General features: G+C 46.3%; 1 protein-coding gene across 2 annotated transcripts in view; it reads right to left on the bottom strand.

Annotated features, from left to right (window-relative positions):
* Positions 1-20,307, bottom strand: part of CACNA1E (calcium voltage-gated channel subunit alpha1 E) — a 360,811-nt gene that overhangs the window by 199,151 nt on the left and 141,353 nt on the right. For both annotated transcript variants that reach the window (XM_066261292.1, XM_066261291.1), the window contains 3 exons: positions 6,982-7,085; positions 5,711-5,863; positions 3,967-4,148 (listed from right to left, as the gene is read on the bottom strand). In XM_066261292.1, coding sequence (XP_066117389.1) covers positions 3,967-4,148; positions 5,711-5,863; positions 6,982-7,085 — 439 coding nt within the window. The remainder of the gene's footprint in view (positions 1-3,966; positions 4,149-5,710; positions 5,864-6,981; positions 7,086-20,307) is intronic.

Here is a 20,307-nt window from a genome sequence, read left to right as displayed (position 1 = left end):
CAGATTAGAGGAAATGCCAACAGACACTAGGAATCTCTGCAACCCGAACAGTAATCCTCATAGCACAAACAGCAGATGACACAAACCCAGAATGTCAACAGAGAAACACGGCCAGAACCAGGAGAAAGCCAGTTCTTGGTGCCATGTCGCATCCAGGTGATGAGGGTTAGAAGTGAATATATGAGCCACACTGGCAGCTGTGGGGTCAAGAGTATTGAGCGGAGGACGAACGTATGGTACTGGAGTAGGAACTCCTATCCAGTAGAAATACTTGAATTAAACTAGTAAGAATAGGGGAGAGCTTGCAAGTTGGAGAGACCTTTGTTTGGAGAGATAGTCAAAACAGGAAGCAGCAGCCAGCAGAACCACAGACTGCTTTGCATTCTTTCTACCACAAGAAAGAGAGACGCCAAGAGTACAGTTGGAGTTTGACCAAGAGTGGAAGTTTTGGAAGACGCTAACTGGAGCATGTAGGACTCCAGGTTGCCCTGACAATGGGAACCCTCCTGCCCCCTTACAATAATGCATTATTAACGAGAAAAGCCACATGCAAATGAAGTTAATAATAATCAATGGAAGAGCACCACAAGGTCACAGGAGGCTTATAAGAAGAGTTTGTGTAGCAGAGAGGGGATGCAAACACAGAAAAGCATTAAACTGAGTCTGCTTGTGAGAGCTTTTATGTCCAGTGTAAACTTGAAAGTTCTCCTATGGGTTTGGGTATAACTGGCACCAATAAATCTCCCATATTTGTTACCACTAGTGACTAGAACAGGGGTCGGGCGGGGAAATAGGGGTTCCCCTTTTCCTTGTGGCCTGCGTGAGGAAAGGCAGCAGCTGGATGAATTGGGCCTTCCAAGATGGGTGGAGGGAAAAGAAATCAACACAGATACATTAGCATCTTACGGTGGTGGTGCTGATAATGCACAGTGAGCGGTTTCTCTGTTTGTAAAAGTATCACACATATATACACACATGTATTTATAATACTAAGTTGACTCGTTTATCGTTCATTCCATGGTATGCAACCAGTTCTACTATATATGCTAATTTTCCCCCTTACAGAGTTCTTATTAAAATTTAAAAAAGAAAACTACTCAGGTAGTGTTGACACGGATGACCAGAATCTGCCATTTTCAGCCAAGGTCCTGGCATCTCTAATCTTACGCTTTCAATGGGCAAAAGCGCATTGCAAGGATTGGTAGGTCAATCAGTCTCCCTGACTCTTTCCTGTCCTAGCTGAATGGTTGAATCTGTGCACATTAAAAGCTTGTATGATGGGACTCTTCCATATATTTCTAGCCCTGTGCCCAGACAACCCTAGCTCCAGAACATGTGTCCAGTCCCTGGAAGAGAGCGCAGCCTGCCTGGGCCATGCTTCACGCCCCGGTTCCCTGTCACATGAAGCCTGGCCTTTGCTGGCTCTCTCTCTTCCTAGAGAGTCAGACACGGTCCCTGTTCCAGTTCCACTGTCCAAAAACGGGTGCCTTTTCTACCCAACTTCAACCGAATCGAGATGTAGTCATTCACCTCACTATGACTATTGACTCCTGGCTCCATGGCCTGCCCCTAGATCCAATGCTTTGGAAAGTGATATCATTTCAAAGTGGGCATGAGGTCAGTGTGCCTATGAGCAGCCAGCTACTTTTTGGAAACCAGCCCTACAGCTCAACTAGCTCCCTCAAGCCTGGATCTAGCCACAGGGGTGCAACAGGAGGCTCTCAGTCAAGTGAAGTTCAATGGCTGACGGGCTGGCGGACAGGAGGAGTAAGGGTGCGGCCCTGGGAGCCCATGCAGTGAGAGGTTTCAGAGGATCTGCAGCTTGACCTGCTCTGCCCTCTTCCTCCATGGCACAAACCCAGAGAGGAGAGCAGGGTCACTGTCCCTTTGTGTGACCTCCATACATAACAACGAGGGAGAGATGAGAATTTGAAAATAACGCCATGAGAGCAGGGATCATGGCATTCTTTTTCTCTCCGTGTCCTTAATGCCTAGCATAGTGCTTGAGGTGTAGTAGATGCTCACTTAATACAGGTTGAATGAATGAACAAAGGAACTAATACAAGTGATGAGTGATTCTCCAGCTATATCCCTGCCTGTCTCACTACCCTCTGAGCCTTGGCTCTAGAGGACCAACAGATCCTACTGGCATCTTCAAAAGTGACATTTGTCCTTTCAGGTTTTCAATGCATTTATCACATCACTTAGGTGAATCTACACATAACTAAAATACATCACTCCCAGAGCCCCACAAATGACACCTGCCACTGTGGGGCCAGTGCTGTAATTTTCAGAAGCACTTGGCTAATCTGAGTGACATGGCCTCAAGACACCCTTCACATCTCAAATGAGGAGTGACAGCACTCATCAATCTTGCTTTCCTTCCCTCCTTCCTGCCCCCCCCCCCCAACCACCACAACTGGTGAGAATCCCAGAATGTCCTCAAGGTTTTTCTAGGTCACACGTAACCCCTGGGCTTGCTGGGCATAAGCCAGTCCTTGGCACTTCTTCACTGCCTTTTAGAGCTCTAGCTCAACAGCCTGTGGCTGCTTTCTGCAAGCTCTGTCCTGCCATGCTCAGCCGTAGGGAGATGGATCCAGGTTAGCAATGAACATTTATGAAGCACAGACCGGTATAGGCTTTATGCAAATCTGGGCTCCATAGGCATTGCATTATGGTGGCATCTCTCCTGAGATGGAACACTTCCTTTCCCTCCAGTACAGATTAGGTCCATATCTCCTTCTAAAGGGGGCTTTGTATAGGCCACACTGGGCCCCACCCTAAACATTTTATGCAGATAGCATTAGCTTAAAAGGAAACAGAGGGCACCTTAAGGTTAAGCCAGGCTATGGGAGTACAAAAGGAATGATCGTTCCAAAGGTATCTGCCTGGGGGTGGGCTGGCTGAAAAGCACCTACTTATAGAGACAAAGGCCGCCTGCCCCAATGGCTTTGCCCACCCATGTGCCTTATGCATCAAGTCATACCCACCCCCAGCCCTGACTTACTTTAGAACTTAGACCTACACCATGCCTTTCATAGCTTGATCAAATCAGGCTCCAGGAGGCAGAAGAGACTCCAGTGGTCACCTGTCTAACTTCTGTCCCCTGGCAGGAATCCCCTAACATCCCTGACAGGCAGTCAGACAGTCTGGTCATATGCGCCACCTCAGAACCTTGCCAACATATCTATCAGGGGAATCACAAGGGGCACTTGTAAGAAGCGCACCATCTACTCAGAGTGACACAAAATCAAACCCTGCATAGAAAAGGCCTGCAAATCTGAATTTTCCACCAGCATCCCTAGTGAGTCTTACAATTAAGCACGTTTCTTATGTACCTATAATGCAGTCAGTGGTTCTTGACAGTGGTTGAATATTAGAATCAGCTAGGAAGCTTTAGAAAAAAAATCAATAACAGGCCTTTACCCCTAGCTATTCCTACTTAATTTGTCTGGAGTAGAGCCCAGGGGGTGTAAATTTTTAAAGCTCCCAGCTGATTCTAATGTGCAGCCAGGATTGAGAACTGCTGTAATATCTTCCCAGGCCAATGGTAAACTCTTGGAAGACAGTAACCAAGAAATATATACGCCACTTGGTATCCTTCACTGAATTCCATCACCATGTCAAACCTGTCACAGAACATACTCTGGGTTGATCTAATTTAACTAGCTGTTCATCCATCCAATATGGGGTATAACTGCCTGCATTAAGAAGCTGTATACTTCCACTTAGCAAAAGGCCAGACAATAGTGGCTAAAATTTCCCATGGTTGAGAACGCACACACGCGTGCATACGCGCGCGCGCACACACACACACACACACACGGCGCAAGAACACACATGCTCACACACAGGCATACACATCCTCAGCCCTCCCTTTCCCTGGACTAACCAGCCCAAACAATGACAGAAGCCTCAGGCCACCTTCCTGCCCTCCTGCTCCAGCCCCTCGCCCCCTCTACTCACATTGTACAGCACGGTGGTCCACCCTTCCATGGTGATGCACTGGAAGACAGTCAGCACAGCAAAAAGGATGTTATCAAACTGGGTGATCCCGTCGTTGGGGCCGATCCAGTCCCTGCACTCATAACCAGCTGGGCAGCCCTGCACGCCACATGGGTGAGGGGGGTCAAATCCTTCTAGAATACCTGCAGGCACATTTGGAGGGTGGGGGACAAACCACATGGTGTTTAGCAGGAGCTGGAAATGACCCCGAGAGCCACAAGCATGCAAGACGTGTCCCTCGGTGTCTCAGGCTCCCTCCCTTCTCTGGCCTCTCTACACCTCACACCTCGCATACCATGTGTTCAACCCAGTATTTCCAACCTCCGCTGAAAGTGAAGCCACTCCTCCATACGGCCCCCACCCCCAACTGTCCACAGGCTGTAGCCTCTGCCCTTACTTGCGTACCAGGAATTTGTGGGACAGAGCCACACAGAAAGGTCTGAAGGGAAGGCAGAACCTTACTGAATTTCTAAACTTCAGATTCCAGGATAGACCTGAAGTTCTCTCTGGGACTCTTGGGGACAATCATAAACGACAGTCCCTTTGGTGAGTCTTAACTCTTATTTTTTTTTCCGGGCCTAAATTCCTGGTCTTAAATAAAAGACAAAAATCAAAAATCAAAATCCACAGTGAAAGGTGTCCTTTGAAGATTCTTTTGATTTAAAAAGAAAACATGGCGACTAATTGGGCTTCTTCAACCTCTTCCCCATCCCCTTTCTTCCAAGGGCCACTCTACTCAACTTTTAAAGAAAAAATGAAGTACAAATTGGTGAGAATTATTGGGAGTCTGTGCACCCCACCAGTCTTTCCCAAGCACCCCTGCCAAGCCACGCTCAGAGCTGCCTCAGTCCCACAACACTGTGTGAGGATCACAGTAGAGAGGGAGGAAGGCCATGAGATGAACCATGAAGGAAAAACTCTGGACTCCTAGGTCTTACTGGCTTGTGGGCTAAAGAAGCCATTGCATGGCCCTGGCCGGTTGGCTCAGCGGTAAAGCGTAGGCCTAGCGTGCGGAGGACCCAGGTTCGATTCCCGGCCAGGGCACAAAGGAGAAGCGCCCATTTGCTTCTCCACCCCTCTGCCGCGCTTTCCTCTCTGTCTCTCTCTTCCCCTCCCGCAGCTGAGGCTCCATTGGAGCAAAGTTGGCCCGGGCGCTGGGGATGGCTCTGTGGCCTCTGCCTCAGGCGCTGGAGTGGCTCTGGTCGCAACATGGCGACGCCCAGGATGGGCAGAGCATCGCCCCCTGGTGGGCAGAGCATCGCCCCTGGTGGGCGTGCTGGGTGGATCCCGGTTGGGCGCATGCGGGAGTCTGTCTGACTGTCTCTCCCTGTTTCCAGCTTCAGAAAAATGAAAAAAAAAAAAAAAAAAAAAGAAGCCATTGCACAAAGGGTCTTTCTCCAGGTGGATGGTTTCTGACATGCATTCTGATAGCTCTCCACCATGGGACGGTGGAGCTGAGACCTCCTGTTTGAAATCCTCCAACTGCACAACCTAGGAGGTTATTTGCTTTGCAATTATCAGTGTCCAGTGGGGATGTTTAGTCCAGGCTGGCTGTGCCTCAAATGTTTCTGACTAGGAAGTTTCTAGTTCTATTGGTAGCATTGGGATAGAACAGAATATCCCAAGCAGTCTCTAATTAATGCCCTGAAATAACCCCAGTGACCTGAGGGGAGAAGAAGCCAGAGACAGGAACTAGTGATCTTACCTGAATTGTTCATGAAGCACGCGCGGTGCAACTTCCCACTGTAGAACTCCAAGCCGATGATGGCGAACATCAGGATGGCAAAGAAGAGCAGGAGGCCGATCTGCAGGAGGGGCACCATGGCCTTCATGATGGACTTCAGCACGATCTGCAGGCCTGGAAGACAGAATAGAGAATGTCAAATGCAGCCTCGCTTAGCACCATCCGCCAGAGTGGACTCAGTTTCCCCTCTCCCAGGAGGAGAAGGGCAAGGCTTGGAGGGGAGAGAGCCACTGGTCCTGAAATGATAAGGACAGTTCACACAGGGAGGACCAGGACCGGTCAAGCCCACACTGCCACGCCCTACTTCCCCCAGGGATCCAGCCCTTCCTCCTCCTCGCCCTGATCTCTTTACATGCCTGCCACCCCTCCCTCATTTGTTTCACCCATGTCCTCCTCCGGATTCCTCTCAGAGATTAAACTTATTATAGGGTGCTTGTTTCCTAAGGGGAACTGGTCCCAGCCCTGCCAGGCTATAATCCTATAAGAGCAAGAGACAAAGCTCATATTCCCGGTCATTCATTCCGTCTCTGACCTGGTTCTCCCCATCGCTGTTGTAAGCAAGTTTAGTACAACCACATTCTCCGACCCAGAAACTGTACTTCTAGGATTCTAGCCGAAGAAAATAATCAAAAAATGTGAGTAAGAGTGAGGTAAAAAAGATGTTTGCCGCAGCACTATTTCTACTTGGGGGAAAAAAAACAAACTAGAAGTCATCTAAATATCTAGCAACACAGCCATAGCTAAATAAGTCACGGCCCATATGACGGATTATAATATAGGCTTTAAAATTAGACTTCTGTAGAATTTTGAATGTCAGGAAAATCAAATACTTATGGCAGGATCTAAAACTATATTATATACGGTATAATTGCGATCATATTTAAAAAATGCACAGGAAAAAAATATACTGAAATGTTAAAAGTTATTTCTGATAGGATAATGAGTGCTTTCCATTTTCATAGTATATCATTTTTTTTTTGTATTTTCCAAAGTCTCCATAAAGATCTTTCATTATCTTTTAAATTTAAAAAAAAGAAAAGAAAAGAAAAGCTGCTAAATTTAAAAATGCGATGTTGTGTCAGGTTGCTGTATCCACACTATTTATTACCCCTGGGGCTGACTCCCTGGAGATACTGTTCCTTGTTTATCCCACATTCTCTGAGACCTGGATCTGGCTGAGGACATATCAGGGAAGCTATTAGCAGAGTAGGAAGAAGAAAGACGGTGCTCACTGGGTATCCCTGACACGAGCTTCAGGGGCCTCAGGACACGCACAGCCCGGAGGGTCCTCAGGTCCACATGGGTGTTGAAGTGGGTTCCCGCAGTGGCAAGGATGCTGCAGATGAAGACAGAGAGGGTCAAGGTAACCAGGGTCTGGCTTGTCCCCCAGCCCGTCCCACAGGGAAAGCTGGGTTAAAGAAGGATCCTCCCCGGAAGGCACACAGAGCTGGGTTAGCTACGTGTGGGCGCACCTGGGCTGGGGTGAGTCACCAGGGGTTACCAGCGGGATTAAATTTAGCCGCATGGATTCCACTTTGTGAAGAAGGAAAACTTACCACCTTATTGCAATCCTAGTTCCAAATCATGAGTAAAATACAAGGTCCCCAGCACCTGTCCCATTCCTGTTCCCTGCGTTCCTCTCTGCTCCTTGCAAACCTCCGTCCCCGCTTTCCAAGACACCAAAGCCCTCACGTCTTTTATTTTAAATTTTTCTTAGATTCCTCTGTCTCTTATCTTCTTCAGGGGATTTCTCTGGATTAATTGCAGTAAAGGAGTAACTCACTCTTCTCCACCTTGATACTGAGAATTTTTACTAGACAAATCAATCACGTGGATGCGTATAATTAGGGAATAACTTGACTGATCCCCATACGGTATTTTTATAGAATTGTCCAATATCACTTGTGACCTGAATTTGGTTTCTTTGCTTCCATTTTTCCACCTTTCACAGCTATATCCAGAAACACACACACACACACACACACACACACACACACACACACCAAAATTCCATAAAAGTTCTATTAGATTGTGAACACTAAGTTCCTCGTCTTGAGGCAACAATTTATTGCATGTAATCCCACGACACTGCAGATACTTTGGAGCAACAAAGACATTTAAGTATTAATGAAAGACACAGCAAAAGGCCCAGAGTCAAAAGAACTGGGGGTACGGCCTGATTCATGCCCTTGAGAATCGGGCAACTTGAGGAAGGTCAATCAACCTCCAGCGGCCTCACTTTCCTCATCTGCAGAATGGGGGAGTACCAGGGCCTAGGTATGAAAATCAAATGACATGGTATTGACTACCAGGAGTGGTCTGTATACTACATACAATGCACAAAACAGACATTACATCTGACACAAACATCAATAAACGGAGTTTTGCTGTCTGATTTTACTCTTCTCTCTGTGGGATGGCTCCCTGTGCTCCCTAAGAACCACTCCAGGACAACTTCAGCGATCTGGTACCATCGGGAATGAGTCAGTTAGAAAATTGAGTTATCTATACTGTCAAAGGGTGCCAAGAATCCTTCGTTTCACTTAATTATTTTAGGTAGCACCCTTCTGAAATGTTTCAAGTATTGAAGAAGATACCTGAAGTGCCTTCAGTACTTGAAAGAGAACGTGGTTAAAGGCGTCTGCTGTACATTTCTAAGGCACAGACACAGAGTCGATAGGAACAAAGGGCGCAGATCCAGGACATCGTCCCCGTGAACAATCATCCCGATACAAGGAGAGCTGGCCAATACCGCCGCAGATTGCTCTATGTGGTGGTGCGCTTCCTGACATTAAAGGCACTCAAGAACAGACTGCAGAACTATCTCTTAAGAAGTTAAGAGGGTTCCTATTTGAGCTGAAGGGTATTTTAGACCAAGAGAGATTTCTTTGAACTTTAAGATTCTGTAATTCTAAACTAATCCAACCTCAAAATAAAAATTAAAATAATCCTTACTCTCACAGGGACTCTCAGGGGCGAGAGGAGCTTCCCAAGTTATCTCCACCTCTCCCAACCCCAACTTCCATGCCTGGGTCTGAAAAGGAGGGACTCGGGGAACGGGGTCTCCGACCCCTCATTTGACTCCACCTACTAAGGCCAAGGAGGGAAATTAGGGAGGGGAGTGATAGAATTTCTAATGAGTAAGGAGAAACCAAAAAGATCAAAGGAGAAACATGGAAAATAGGACAGAAATTTTTTTTTTTTTAAAAAAGGAAAGAGATAAAGAGAAACATGCAGGATAGGAGCGGAGCTAGGGAACCGGCACAGCAGGAAATAGGGCATTGTCCAGCCAACGCTGCTAACAGGGAAAGGAGCCCTGAACTCGGACTCTGCCTCCCTCTGGTTCTCGTTCGCTCTGTCTTACGTAGAGCAAGAAGAATCTTGCCGGCTCAGAACCCAGAGTTCTGTTTCCCAGGACACTCAGCCACACCTGAGACGTTCTTTCATAATGTCACAAGGGTTGTGGCAAATGAACACATCCTTCCCGACCCTGAGTTGAATGGGATGAATGTCAGAACATGGAGGTGGGGGCAGGGAGACAAAATTAAAAGGTGAAATGGCACAAATGTAGAGAGAGAAACTATGTTAGAGGGAGAGGGAAATGAGCGTGAAAGAAAACAAGAGGGAGAACGAGAAGACATAAAAGCTAGCGGAGAAGCAATGTCGGAGAGAGAAGAAAGCTCACCCGGGAAAAAGGATGGGAGTAAGTAAGGCTAACCTGAAAGCAAGAAGTAATGACAGGGCATCTGCTGCAGGGGCCCACGTGGCCAGCCAGGAGATAGGTCTGGGATCTTTGCACTAAGTGCAGCCCTGGGCTGGACGGACCTGCTCCCCAAGTCCTCCAAGCCCCAGTTCGGCCAGCTCCAAGCCACCTGCAGCCTGTGCTCCCTGGCACTTGAACTTCATTTTCTTCCAGTGCAGGGGGCTGTCTACTAAACCTTTAGCTGATGCACTCTGGCCATTGGCTGCTCCCTAACTCTCAGTGGTCAAATCACCCTTGAGGATAGGAATTACATTTCGGCTCCTCATCCACCTGTTAGAAGCAGGAGTTACAGGATTCTTAGGGGGAAAAGATAATTGAGGAAAAGGGCCCTGCATCCATAAAATTCTGTGCCCACCACCATCATTGTCCTTATCGACCGACACAGAAATTCTCTTGTTTTCTTGCCTGTCTCCTCCATGGGATCTGGAACACCTCAAGTGGAGACAGTCTTCCCCATTGCTATGTCCCCACACCCAGCCCAGTTCAAAAATATGAACCTCTAACCACCAGCCCAGAGTCTAGCAAGTAAGAGGTGCTTGCTTAAGGGATGACTGAATGATCGAACTGCACTGATGAAAGTAAGAAATGTCCGAAATCACCACAGAAATCCTAGAACTCACCAATGAAAAGATCAAGGAGCACAGCTGGGGTGCTACTCAAACCCATGTCTGTCTGACCACACAGGAGCGTGCTGGAATCTGACCTTGAGCATTCTAGAGTCTAATGGGGATGGTTGACCATAGTCTAAGACCCCTGCTCTCCAGCAGATCCATGGGACTGGATCTGCCCACCTTCAGTAGGAGAGTTGTAGAAAGAGGGAGGGCAGGGGGGAGACTCAAAATCCAAACGCTTGCCTCCCAGCCAAACCCCACTAGGTACAGCTCAGGACAGCGCTGGGCCTCAGAGGTACCAGGCCGAGGCAGGAGGCTAGGGGAGAAAGAACTGTAGGAAAGGCCCTGGCCCTCAGTCGAGTGGAAGCAGACAGACATAGAAATGAAGTGATCGTAATTTACCACAAAGAGAGTCCTAAGAGAATGGGAAACACCTCAGTGACAAATATAGTGCTATCGGCCAGCATTTTCAAATATGTTATCCCATGAAATCCTCAAAAATACCCTCCTGTTGGTATTGCCTCCATTTCATGGGAGAGGAAAGTGAGGCTCAGAAAAAGAACAAAATTGCTTATAAACAGCAAGACCAGGTGTGGAAGTCAGTTCCCTCCTGCTAGCAGCTAGATGTCTCCTCAGCACTGGACAGCTCCCGTTCTTTAGCCCAGCGTGTTTCTAAAATAACAATACCAAGGCCACAATGTTTGCTCCCCAAATAAGCCATGAACTTGGTTCCCTTCATTCCAAGGCCACAACCCACAACCTCCCACAGACTGGCCACCAATCACGCAGGGTGGGAGGCTCCGTGCACCGCAGGTGGCGGCTGTCGCAGAATCTGCGTATACACCCATGAAGAGACACACACACCACAAACTCAGAGTGAGGCCACTGAGGGTAACTCCAATTCCGAGTTAATAAAAGCCTAGGCTCTCTGCCATTCCAAGAGGCACAAGTGTGTGCTTTTCAGGAGCGGGGGCTGTGTTTCCCATTCCCTTTGTCGCCGTGAGCTCAGAGCCTGGCGGAGAGCTCCGTAAACAGAGAGGTGGGAGCTTAATTACTACTTAACCCACCCCCCACCAAAAAGCGCAGGACAGCCAGAGAAAAAATATGAACCTCTAACCACCAGCAGCATAGATACAACGTTCCGCATGCTATAAATGTTCAAAAGTGGTTTTCTGATAGACATCTAAGGTTCTTGCTTATAGTTGTCAGTAGGTGAGAAGAGAATGAAGGCTGTTCTGATCCTGAGGCTGGGTCGTGACCATCATAACAGTGACATGGCAGGGCAGGTGATGGAAGTGAGGCTCTGGGCAATTACAATCAAGACTGGTCTCTCCCCGGGACAGTCACCCAAAGGATTCTTCAGCCCAGCAATCCCTTAGACTTTGGGGTTCTGTCTAAAGCCACCTTGTCAATTCACGTCTTTTTGCACGGGCGTATTTTCCTGTACATTTCCGCAGCTGAAAGTACCCTGAAGCATTATACAAATATTCCACTAGAATTATTCCTTGTTTACCTGAAATTCAAATGTAACTAGGCATCCTGTATTTTTAGTTGCTAAATCTGGCAACTCCACTTACGTGGTGAGCAGAAACAACCAGGTACAGTGCTTCCCTCCCAGTTGTTAACCCCAGCCCTAAACTGATGGGCAAGTTCTCTCCTGAGAGAGACACAAGCCAGGGGTCTGCTAACATCAGGTCCTGGATTCCTTCCCGAGCTCCAGAACAACTTGTTTTGTCTCTGCTCATATAAATCCCAAGGGGGGACCATATTAGCATTCAAAAGGTAAGTTATTCATTCATATCTGTGGAAAAGGGTTGATTTACTAACAAAGGGTGTGAAGTGTTTAACCAGCCTATATTATGAGACCAAGAGGACATGGAAAGGGGTCTAATTCAAGTTGGATTTCCAACAGAGTTGAGTCATGCTATCATTCCCATGGATCGGCAACATAACTGAGTTGTTGTGTCCACTTAAAAGGGTCGGTCCCATAGAGCCCTGGCTGTATAGCTCAGTTCGTTAGAGCATCAGCCCTACAAGCAAAGGTTGTGGGTCCGATTCCAGTCAGGGCACATACAGGAACAGACTGATGTTTCTGTCTCTCTTTCTTTCCTTTCCACTCTCTCTAAAATCAATAAATTTCTTTTTTAAAAAGTTTTCCATAGGCAGCTGGTTCCTTCATGTCTAGCAATAGTAGTATTTTCCCTACTTGAACACATCTCTTAGATTCACCTGTTCCTCTCCAGCCTCCCTCTTGTCTGAAATCCCCCTCCCTTGCCCCTTCTCCCTGCCTAAATAATATAGTCCAGACTTCAGAAACCAGAGGACATCTACCTGTCCTTAGGGAGGAGTTACAATCAAAAGAGCCTTGAACTAGGATTCTGAGAAAGTAGGTAAGCACTTGCTCTCACTGATTGGCTTCAAATACCAGTTTCACCAATCACACTGATCGTCCGCCCTTATGCACTGGCCTCTCTGAGCTATAGATTTTTTGTTGTTGTTGTTGTTGTTTTAATCTGTAAAATGGGGACAGTGCTTTAAGAAGAAGGTTGATGTAAAAAAGTAATTTTCAAACACTTTTTTTTTTAATATTTTATTTATTGATTTTTTAGAGAGAGAGGAGTGAGAGAGACAGAGAGAGAGAGAAGGGGGAGGAGCAGGAAACATCAACTCCCATATGTGCCTTGACCAGGCAAGACCAAGGTTTCGAACCGGCAACCTCAGTGTTCCAGGTCGACGCTTTATCCCACTGCGCCACCACAGGTCAGGCTCAAACACTTTTTGATCATAGCCTACAGTAGAAAATATACTTTACACCACAAGCCAGGATACATAAACATACCTAATTATATACATTCTTTACAACATAATATTTTTTCTACGTGTGATATACTCATATTTTCCCTTCAATTCTTCCTATCTTTTTCTTAAGTGCTGGTTGCAACCATCAAAGTGGATTTCATGACTCTCTAATGGGGCTGACCTACAGTTTGAAAATCCTGGATACAGAGACCAGATAGACTGTTCCAAGGAAGACAAAGTGGACCGACATGAGTTGCTGCTCTAATAGCACCCTGCGGCTCTTTGATGCTTTCCCAGAACAATGAGACAGTTTGCCTTGAAAGATTTTAACACTTTTCCAAGAAGCGCAGACATACAGCAGGAGAGAGCCCAATCTCGGCATCTCACCCTCCTCCTGAATGGGCAGTCTTAGAGATTACACACCTAACCACCGACTTCAAAACTGTCATGAGATAGCTTTCTCTGGCTCGGGGTGTGTGTGTGTGTGTGTGTGTGTGTGTGTGTGTGTGTGTGTGTGTGTGTGTTGGGCTTGTGTGTGTGTGTGTGTGTGTGTGTGGGGGGGGCTTGTGTCTGGGCTAATACATAGCCAAAGCAGAGCATGGACTTATTTCTAAGCCCACAAACAATAAATAATTTTATGACTATACCCATTATTTTATATTTGGTTTAAGTCAATATTTGATTGGGGTTTTTATTACCTATTATTTTTCTCTCTTTTATTTTTTTTGTCCCTCCACATTTTTTTTATTCCCATAAACCAACCCCCCTCCCCTTTGACAATCATTTACTTTTAAATAAATAAAAATTCGGCCAGGAAGTCCTAATATTTCTTAGGAGAATGGGAAGCAGGGCAGGTCAAGTTGTCCCTTTCCAATAAAGATCCGTGCCCTTTCCAGAAAGAAATAAGTGGTTCTGCATTTAACTAAGGTGAGGCAACCGTGTTTGGAATTTAAAATGGGGTTCCCAATTGAGTGAGGTTCATGAGAATCTTAGTGTATATAAAGTGGTCTCAAACTATGTCTTTGAGGAAAATAAAAGTCATGGTCTAAAAATCCTCTTTTCTTTCCCACCCAAAGTAAGGTCAGCAATCAGACCCCGTCATACCAAGGAGTGGAGGCTGAGACCAGATCTTTGTTGTGAGGGGCTGTCCTGTGCAGTATACAATGTTTAGTAGCATCCCTGGCCTCTACTCACTAGATGCAGTAACCCCTGCCCCAATCCCCCCCCCCCTCCAGCCTATTCAGACTAAAAATGTCTCCAGATACTGTCAGATGTCCTCTGGGTGGCACCGCTGGTTGAGAAGCACTACTGTAAGAGAACCTCTCAGTTAGCGATTCCTTCAAACTGAGCCACAGCCTGATTAAACACAATGCACGTGTTGTATACCTAGTACCTCTGTACCCCAGGAGAGACACACACAGCCCCTCTCAGGCAGGAATGAGAAGGTTGCCAGCATGAACTCCCAGCCATAAGTCACAGTTTTGAGGGGCAGGCAGCAATGATGAAAATGCCCTTCTGTCTTCTCTTTTAAACATAATTTGGGGTTGCATGAAGCTTAACCCCAATATGTCTCCAAAGGAAGCCTTAATCCAAAAGAACTTTCCCCAAATGATGCAAAGTTAAGAACAAAGACATGTACAAGGGAGGATTTTATTTGCTTAACTTCAGTGTAATGGAAACAAAGGTTGAATTCCTACCAATGGTCCTGGATTTCTTTCTTTCTTTTTTTTTATAAAAAAAAGTCCCTGATTATTTACTCAGACACAGCAAAGAGAAATGTCAAGTGATGGGTAGAAATTCTATCATTGTCATACCGGTCCAGGAAATGACAACGATGATGATGATGATGATGATGATGATGATGGTGATAATGATAATGATAATGATGGAAAGAAAAACACATCATTGTTGTTTTACAGTTTCCATAGCCCTGTTCCATAGAGATACCATTATTCCCCACCTTATAAGTTTGAGAATTAAAGCTAAGACAGAGAAATTGGCTAGCCCAAGGTCACTAAGACAGTAAATGGTCAAACTGAGACTCAAACCCAGAAATTTAGATCCTAAATTTGGAGCGCTTTCAGTAACTACAAAAGATAATGGCTAATGGCTAGAAATATATCCCGAAGGCACATATATTTGACAAATGCCTTCTCTAGGACGACCACAGAGCCGCCTCTCTGCAGAATGTTATGGTGTCCTGTGATTGCAGCATCATATGAATGTTACCAAAACTGTGCTTCCGAGAGTTGGCAAAGATGGAGAATTGCTGGAGAGGGAAATCCCACATTATAAGAACTAGCTGACATAAATACATGTTCTTTGAGTTGTTTTGCTAGTAGCAGTGAGGAATTTCTGGTAATCTACCACCCACACACTTTCTCTCCCCAGGTCTCCCTCAGGACCAGGAATGAGCATTTGTGAGATGGCGAGTCAGGGACAGAACCCAGCTGAGGCACAGAACACAGCTCATTACCCACGTGAGGGCCAAGCCCCGAATGCTGGCCTCATTAGAAGAACACACTGGTGAACTCCAGTACCCGATCACAGAGACCAGCTGTGGAATCCAGCATCTCCTGCATGCAGTGGCCACCGACTGTTTTTACTGTCAGGACCTCCTCTTCCTCTGACAACCACTCTCCATCCCCACCACTCTTGTCACAATCTGCAATGGTCTTATGTGACGTCACTGGCTGGTTAACAGATTCAGGGACAACGAGGTTCCTCCCCTGGGATATTTGGGCAGAGTTTGGTTGATCTCTGTCCAAAGCTAAGGCAATGACACAAAAGGCCTCAGGAGTCGTCATTGATCATGTTTCTATCACAGAACAAAGCTGGCTACAGGGAGAGAGAAGTAAGTTGACTCTCTGGAGATCAGGAGGAATGAAAGAAGGAGGAAGTCTACTGGAGCCAGCACCCTGAGCTTGCAGTTCCTGAAGCCCGGCCACTTCCTGACATTCTTCAACATGATGGTTCTGTGAGACACCCCTTCCTTGAAAAACCCTCCTTGCTAAGAGTAGTCCAAGTTCAGTTTCGGTCACTCACAATGACCCACTCACCTATTCTGTCCAGACGAAACTATCCAGGTAAAAAAGCAAAGGAAAAGTTGATATAACTGGCATGGCCAGACAAGAACTAAATAAAATACATGAAAAACACTGAACAGTTCAGAACCATGCCCCTGGCATGGAGCCAATATACCAACTAAAGCATGGGCAAGCTTTTTTTTCTTGCACATTACTCTCGTCAGCTTCAGAAAAACTGAAATGCTATACACATCAAGATCCTGGAGAGAGCCAGAGTCTTCTTCTGAAAACATCAAAAGCTGATGCATGCTGGTTAAGACTGGATGGAAGGTTGACTGAAGGGGTTCTTCAAAGCAAGAGAAAAACCTAAATAATAAAATTCTACCTTCCCACAGTGTGTTGGAATAGGAGGCTTTTTTTTTTTAAGTGAGAGGAGAGGAGATAGAGTGGAAACTCCTGCATGCACCCTGACAGGGATCCACCCGGTAACCCCCATCTGGACCTGATGCTTGAACCAGTCAAGCCACTGGCTGTGGGAGAGAGAGAAGGAGAGGGAGAGACGAGAGAGGGGCGGGGGTAGAGAGGGGGAGAGAGTGGGGAGAGAAGCAAATGGTCACTTCTCATGTGTGCCCTGACCAGGGATCAAATCCAGGACAGCCACACACTGGGCCATCACTCTACCTGCTGAGTCAACCAGCCGGGGCCCATTTTTTTCTAATGTCTGGGAAATATCTGGCTGAAAGAACCTACTTGCTTTTATAAAACCTTCTCAAATCAGTGACTCTTTCAGACAAATCATGGATCCATAAATTTTAGAAAAAGTATATTTGTCCATTGTTCCTCTTTCCTAGTTCTGCCTACAATGCCGGGGAGATTGATTTGTGTGGCAGACAGATTCCATCTGTCTTCTAGAATGACAGGTATTTAAAAAAATACCCAGATAATTTCCCATACTTGCACAGAAGACAAACCTACAATTACAGCGCATGACAAAGAGGCAGCCATAAAGTTGCTCTAAAACATCAACCGTCTACAGAGCACCCGGATGAACCCAAGCCATTTGTCAGAGGAAACAAAGTGCTTTTTACTTGTTAGTGTCATTAAACCAAAATTCATGCTGGTTCTTCTGAGTCATATCATATCCCATTCCACCTATTTGGGATATAGTAAAATATAAAGCCATTTTAATCATTTAAATAATTGTGCCTATAATATAGCTCTTTAATTGTTGACTAGATCTACTTAACAGGGATATGTAAGCATGTACAAAGTAAGTGGTTTTTAAATTTTTCAAAATTTATTTTTCCATTGATTTGAGAGAAAGAAGGGAAGGGAGAAGGGAAGAGGGAGAAAGAGAGAGAGAAGCATCAGCTCATCATTTCATTTAGTTGTTCCATTTAGTTGTGTATTCACTGATTGTTTCTTGTATGTGCCCTGACCAGGGTTGAACCTGTGACCTATGGCATGTCAGGATGACATTTTATCCATTGAGCCATTGAGCCAGGGCCTAAAGTAAGTGGTTTTAATTCTACTTTCATCGTGAATAAATAAAACACTAAGTTGTTGCAGGAATCAAGTGGTTACTCACCTAGCAGAAGAGCTAAGTTGCATGGCCATTTTCTCAGAGAGGAATACAAAAGACAGCCTTTTTCTATTTATAAGGAACAATGGAGTGCGGTTATTAATAATGGAGTCTAGACGAAGGACTGCTGCCCTTGCAGAAGGGCTGGCACCCAGGGTCCAGTTTCACTTGATGGCAATGATCTTTCTTTTCAGCTCTGAAGTTATTTTTACCTTGCCAGCTATGCAAATGAGCTCACGGCCTCTGAGCATGAAAGAAACCAGGCTGAGACGAGGTTAATATTTTATGAAAACACTGTAAACCACTGTTCCTGGCACTGAACTTCACACACTCCACAGCTGACCCTGTATAGGTGCCGCCATGGCTAATGTCCGCACCAATCTAGCATCAAAATAGGCAAGGTTATCAACAATCCACAAAAGGAAAGACACAGAATGTTTAATGATTATATAGAAAAGGTCCAATGAATTATAGTCAAAGAAATTCAAATGAAAACGACACAATAGCCTTTTCTGTTTATCAAACTGCTACCACTATAAAGACAATAGATCAGTATAACCATTTTTGAAAAGCTGTTGGACAATGTGTACATGAGGGCATTGAAAATGTTCCCTCTCTTCGATGTAGTAGTTTTAGGAATTGTTTTAAGAGTGCACTTCAAAACAAGGGCAAAGTTTTGCATACAATGTTCTTCACTGAAGTGTTCTTTTTTGTTTGTTTTTGTATTTTTCTGAAGTTAGAAGCAAGGAGGCAGCCCTGGCCGGTTGGCTCAGCGGTAGAACGACGGCCTGGCATGCGGGGGACCCGGGTTAGATTCCCGGCCAGGGAACATAGGAGAAGCGCCCATTTGCTTCTCCACACCCCCTCCTTCTTCTCTGTCTCTCTCTTCCCCTCCCGCAGCCAAGAGTCCATTGGAGCAAAGGTGGCCCGGGCGCTGGGGATGGCTCCTTGGCCTCTGCCCCAGGCGCTAGAGTGGCTCTGGTCGCGGCAGAGCGACGCCCCGGAGGGGCAGAGCATCACCCCCTGGTGGGCAGAGCATCACCCCTGGTGGGCGTGCCGGGTGGATCCCGGTCAGGCGCATGCGGGAGTCTGTCTGACTGTCTCTCCCCGTTTCCAGCTTCAGAAAAATACAAAAAGAAAAAGAAAAAGAAAAAAAGAAGCAAGGAGACAGTCAGACAGACTCCCGCATGTACATGACCGGGATCCACCCAGCATGCCCACCAGAGGGCGATGCTCTGCCCATCTGGGGTGTTGCTCCATTGTAACTGGAACCATTCCAGTACCTGAAGCGAAGGCTATGGAGCCATCCTCAGCGCCTGGCCAACTTTGCTCCCATAGAGCCTTGGCTGCAGGAGGGGAAGAGAGAGGGGGGAAGGGTAGAGAAGCAGATGGGTACTTCTCCTGTGTGCCCTGACCAGGAATCAAACCCGAGACTTCCACACACTGGGCCGATGCTCTACCGCTGAGCCAACCACCGGCCAGGGCCCCACTGAAGTGTTTTTATGACAGTAAAACATTTGCAAATTACCCTCAAGTAACAAATAAGAAAACAACCCAATTAAAAAATGGTCAAAAGAAGTGAACAGACACTTCACCCAAGAGAGATTTGGATGGCAAATATGCAAATGAAAAGAAGCACCATTATATATGACCAGGGAAACACAAACTTAGTATGACTGAAGTTCAACAAATATAGAAGAAAATTCTCCAAGATTCATTGAATCCTTACTTAAAACAATCAAGCCTTCTAATACCAATGGGGACTGAGCAGAGGTGATGCTGCTTCTCATGCCCATGCCCGATGAAGCCAGTGCTTAATATGATGCCCAGCATTGCCCATCCTCAGCAGCAATGAGCCCCCTTCTCTGTTTCCTCAATTCCTTAGTCTCTAACCACTGACACAGCAAGTCTGGAGGTAGTGCTCGAGGGCCCCCCTTCACCCTCCTCACTTCTCTGTCCAGTTTCAGAGTTCCTATGCCCTTGCAACTCCACCTCCTTGGCCCATAGCCATTCTGGCTTCTGCCCTCACCACTCTAAGAAAATGACTCTCATTAAAGGTCTTCAATGGCCTCCAGGTCCCCAAATCCAATCTGTGGTTCTTGGGATTCAAATTATCGTCCTTTATAATTCTATAGACTTTGATGATCTCTCTTTGTAATTCCTCCCTTTTTTCCGAGTTACACTGTTATTCTCTGGCTACTCCTCTTCCTCCACTCCCCATTAAAAGCAATGCTTCCTAAGGTTTCATACTTGCCCCTCCTCCCCTTTTGTTTCCAATCTTCCTAAGTGGCCTCATGGAAACCAAGCTTCCAACTGCCTCTCGGATACATGGCTCCCCAGCGTTGGTCTCCAGAGCAGACCTCTCTTACATATCCAGAACCCTGTTGGGCTTGTCCACTCTTCAATCCAATGGCCTCCTACAGGGCTCCTGCCTTGCAGTTCATTTTTCACAAAGTGGAGTGAACTTTGTAAAGTGTGAATCAGATCAACTCTCACTTCTCATCACAGGTACAGTAACATCTGGAACTTTCCCATGAGGGAGGCCCTGAATGGTCTGGGCCCCACCGCCCTCTCTCCTGTTCATCCTCTCCATTATTCCCACTGCTCTGAGATTCAGCCACAATGTCTCCTCTCTGTTTCTTGGATTCTTAAGATTTGTTTCAAGGACTTTACTGGTCCTTTGGTTTGGATCTCTCTGTCCCACATCTTCACATGGATGCTTTCTTCACATTATTCCAGCCTCAACTCCAATGTCATCTCTTCTGTCTTCCTCCAGA

This window comes from Saccopteryx bilineata, chromosome 2 (assembly GCF_036850765.1).
Source record: "Saccopteryx bilineata isolate mSacBil1 chromosome 2, mSacBil1_pri_phased_curated, whole genome shotgun sequence".
In the NCBI taxonomy this organism is placed as follows: Eukaryota; Metazoa; Chordata; class Mammalia; order Chiroptera; family Emballonuridae; genus Saccopteryx; species Saccopteryx bilineata.
This window is presented reverse-complemented; position numbering and strand designations above follow the sequence as displayed.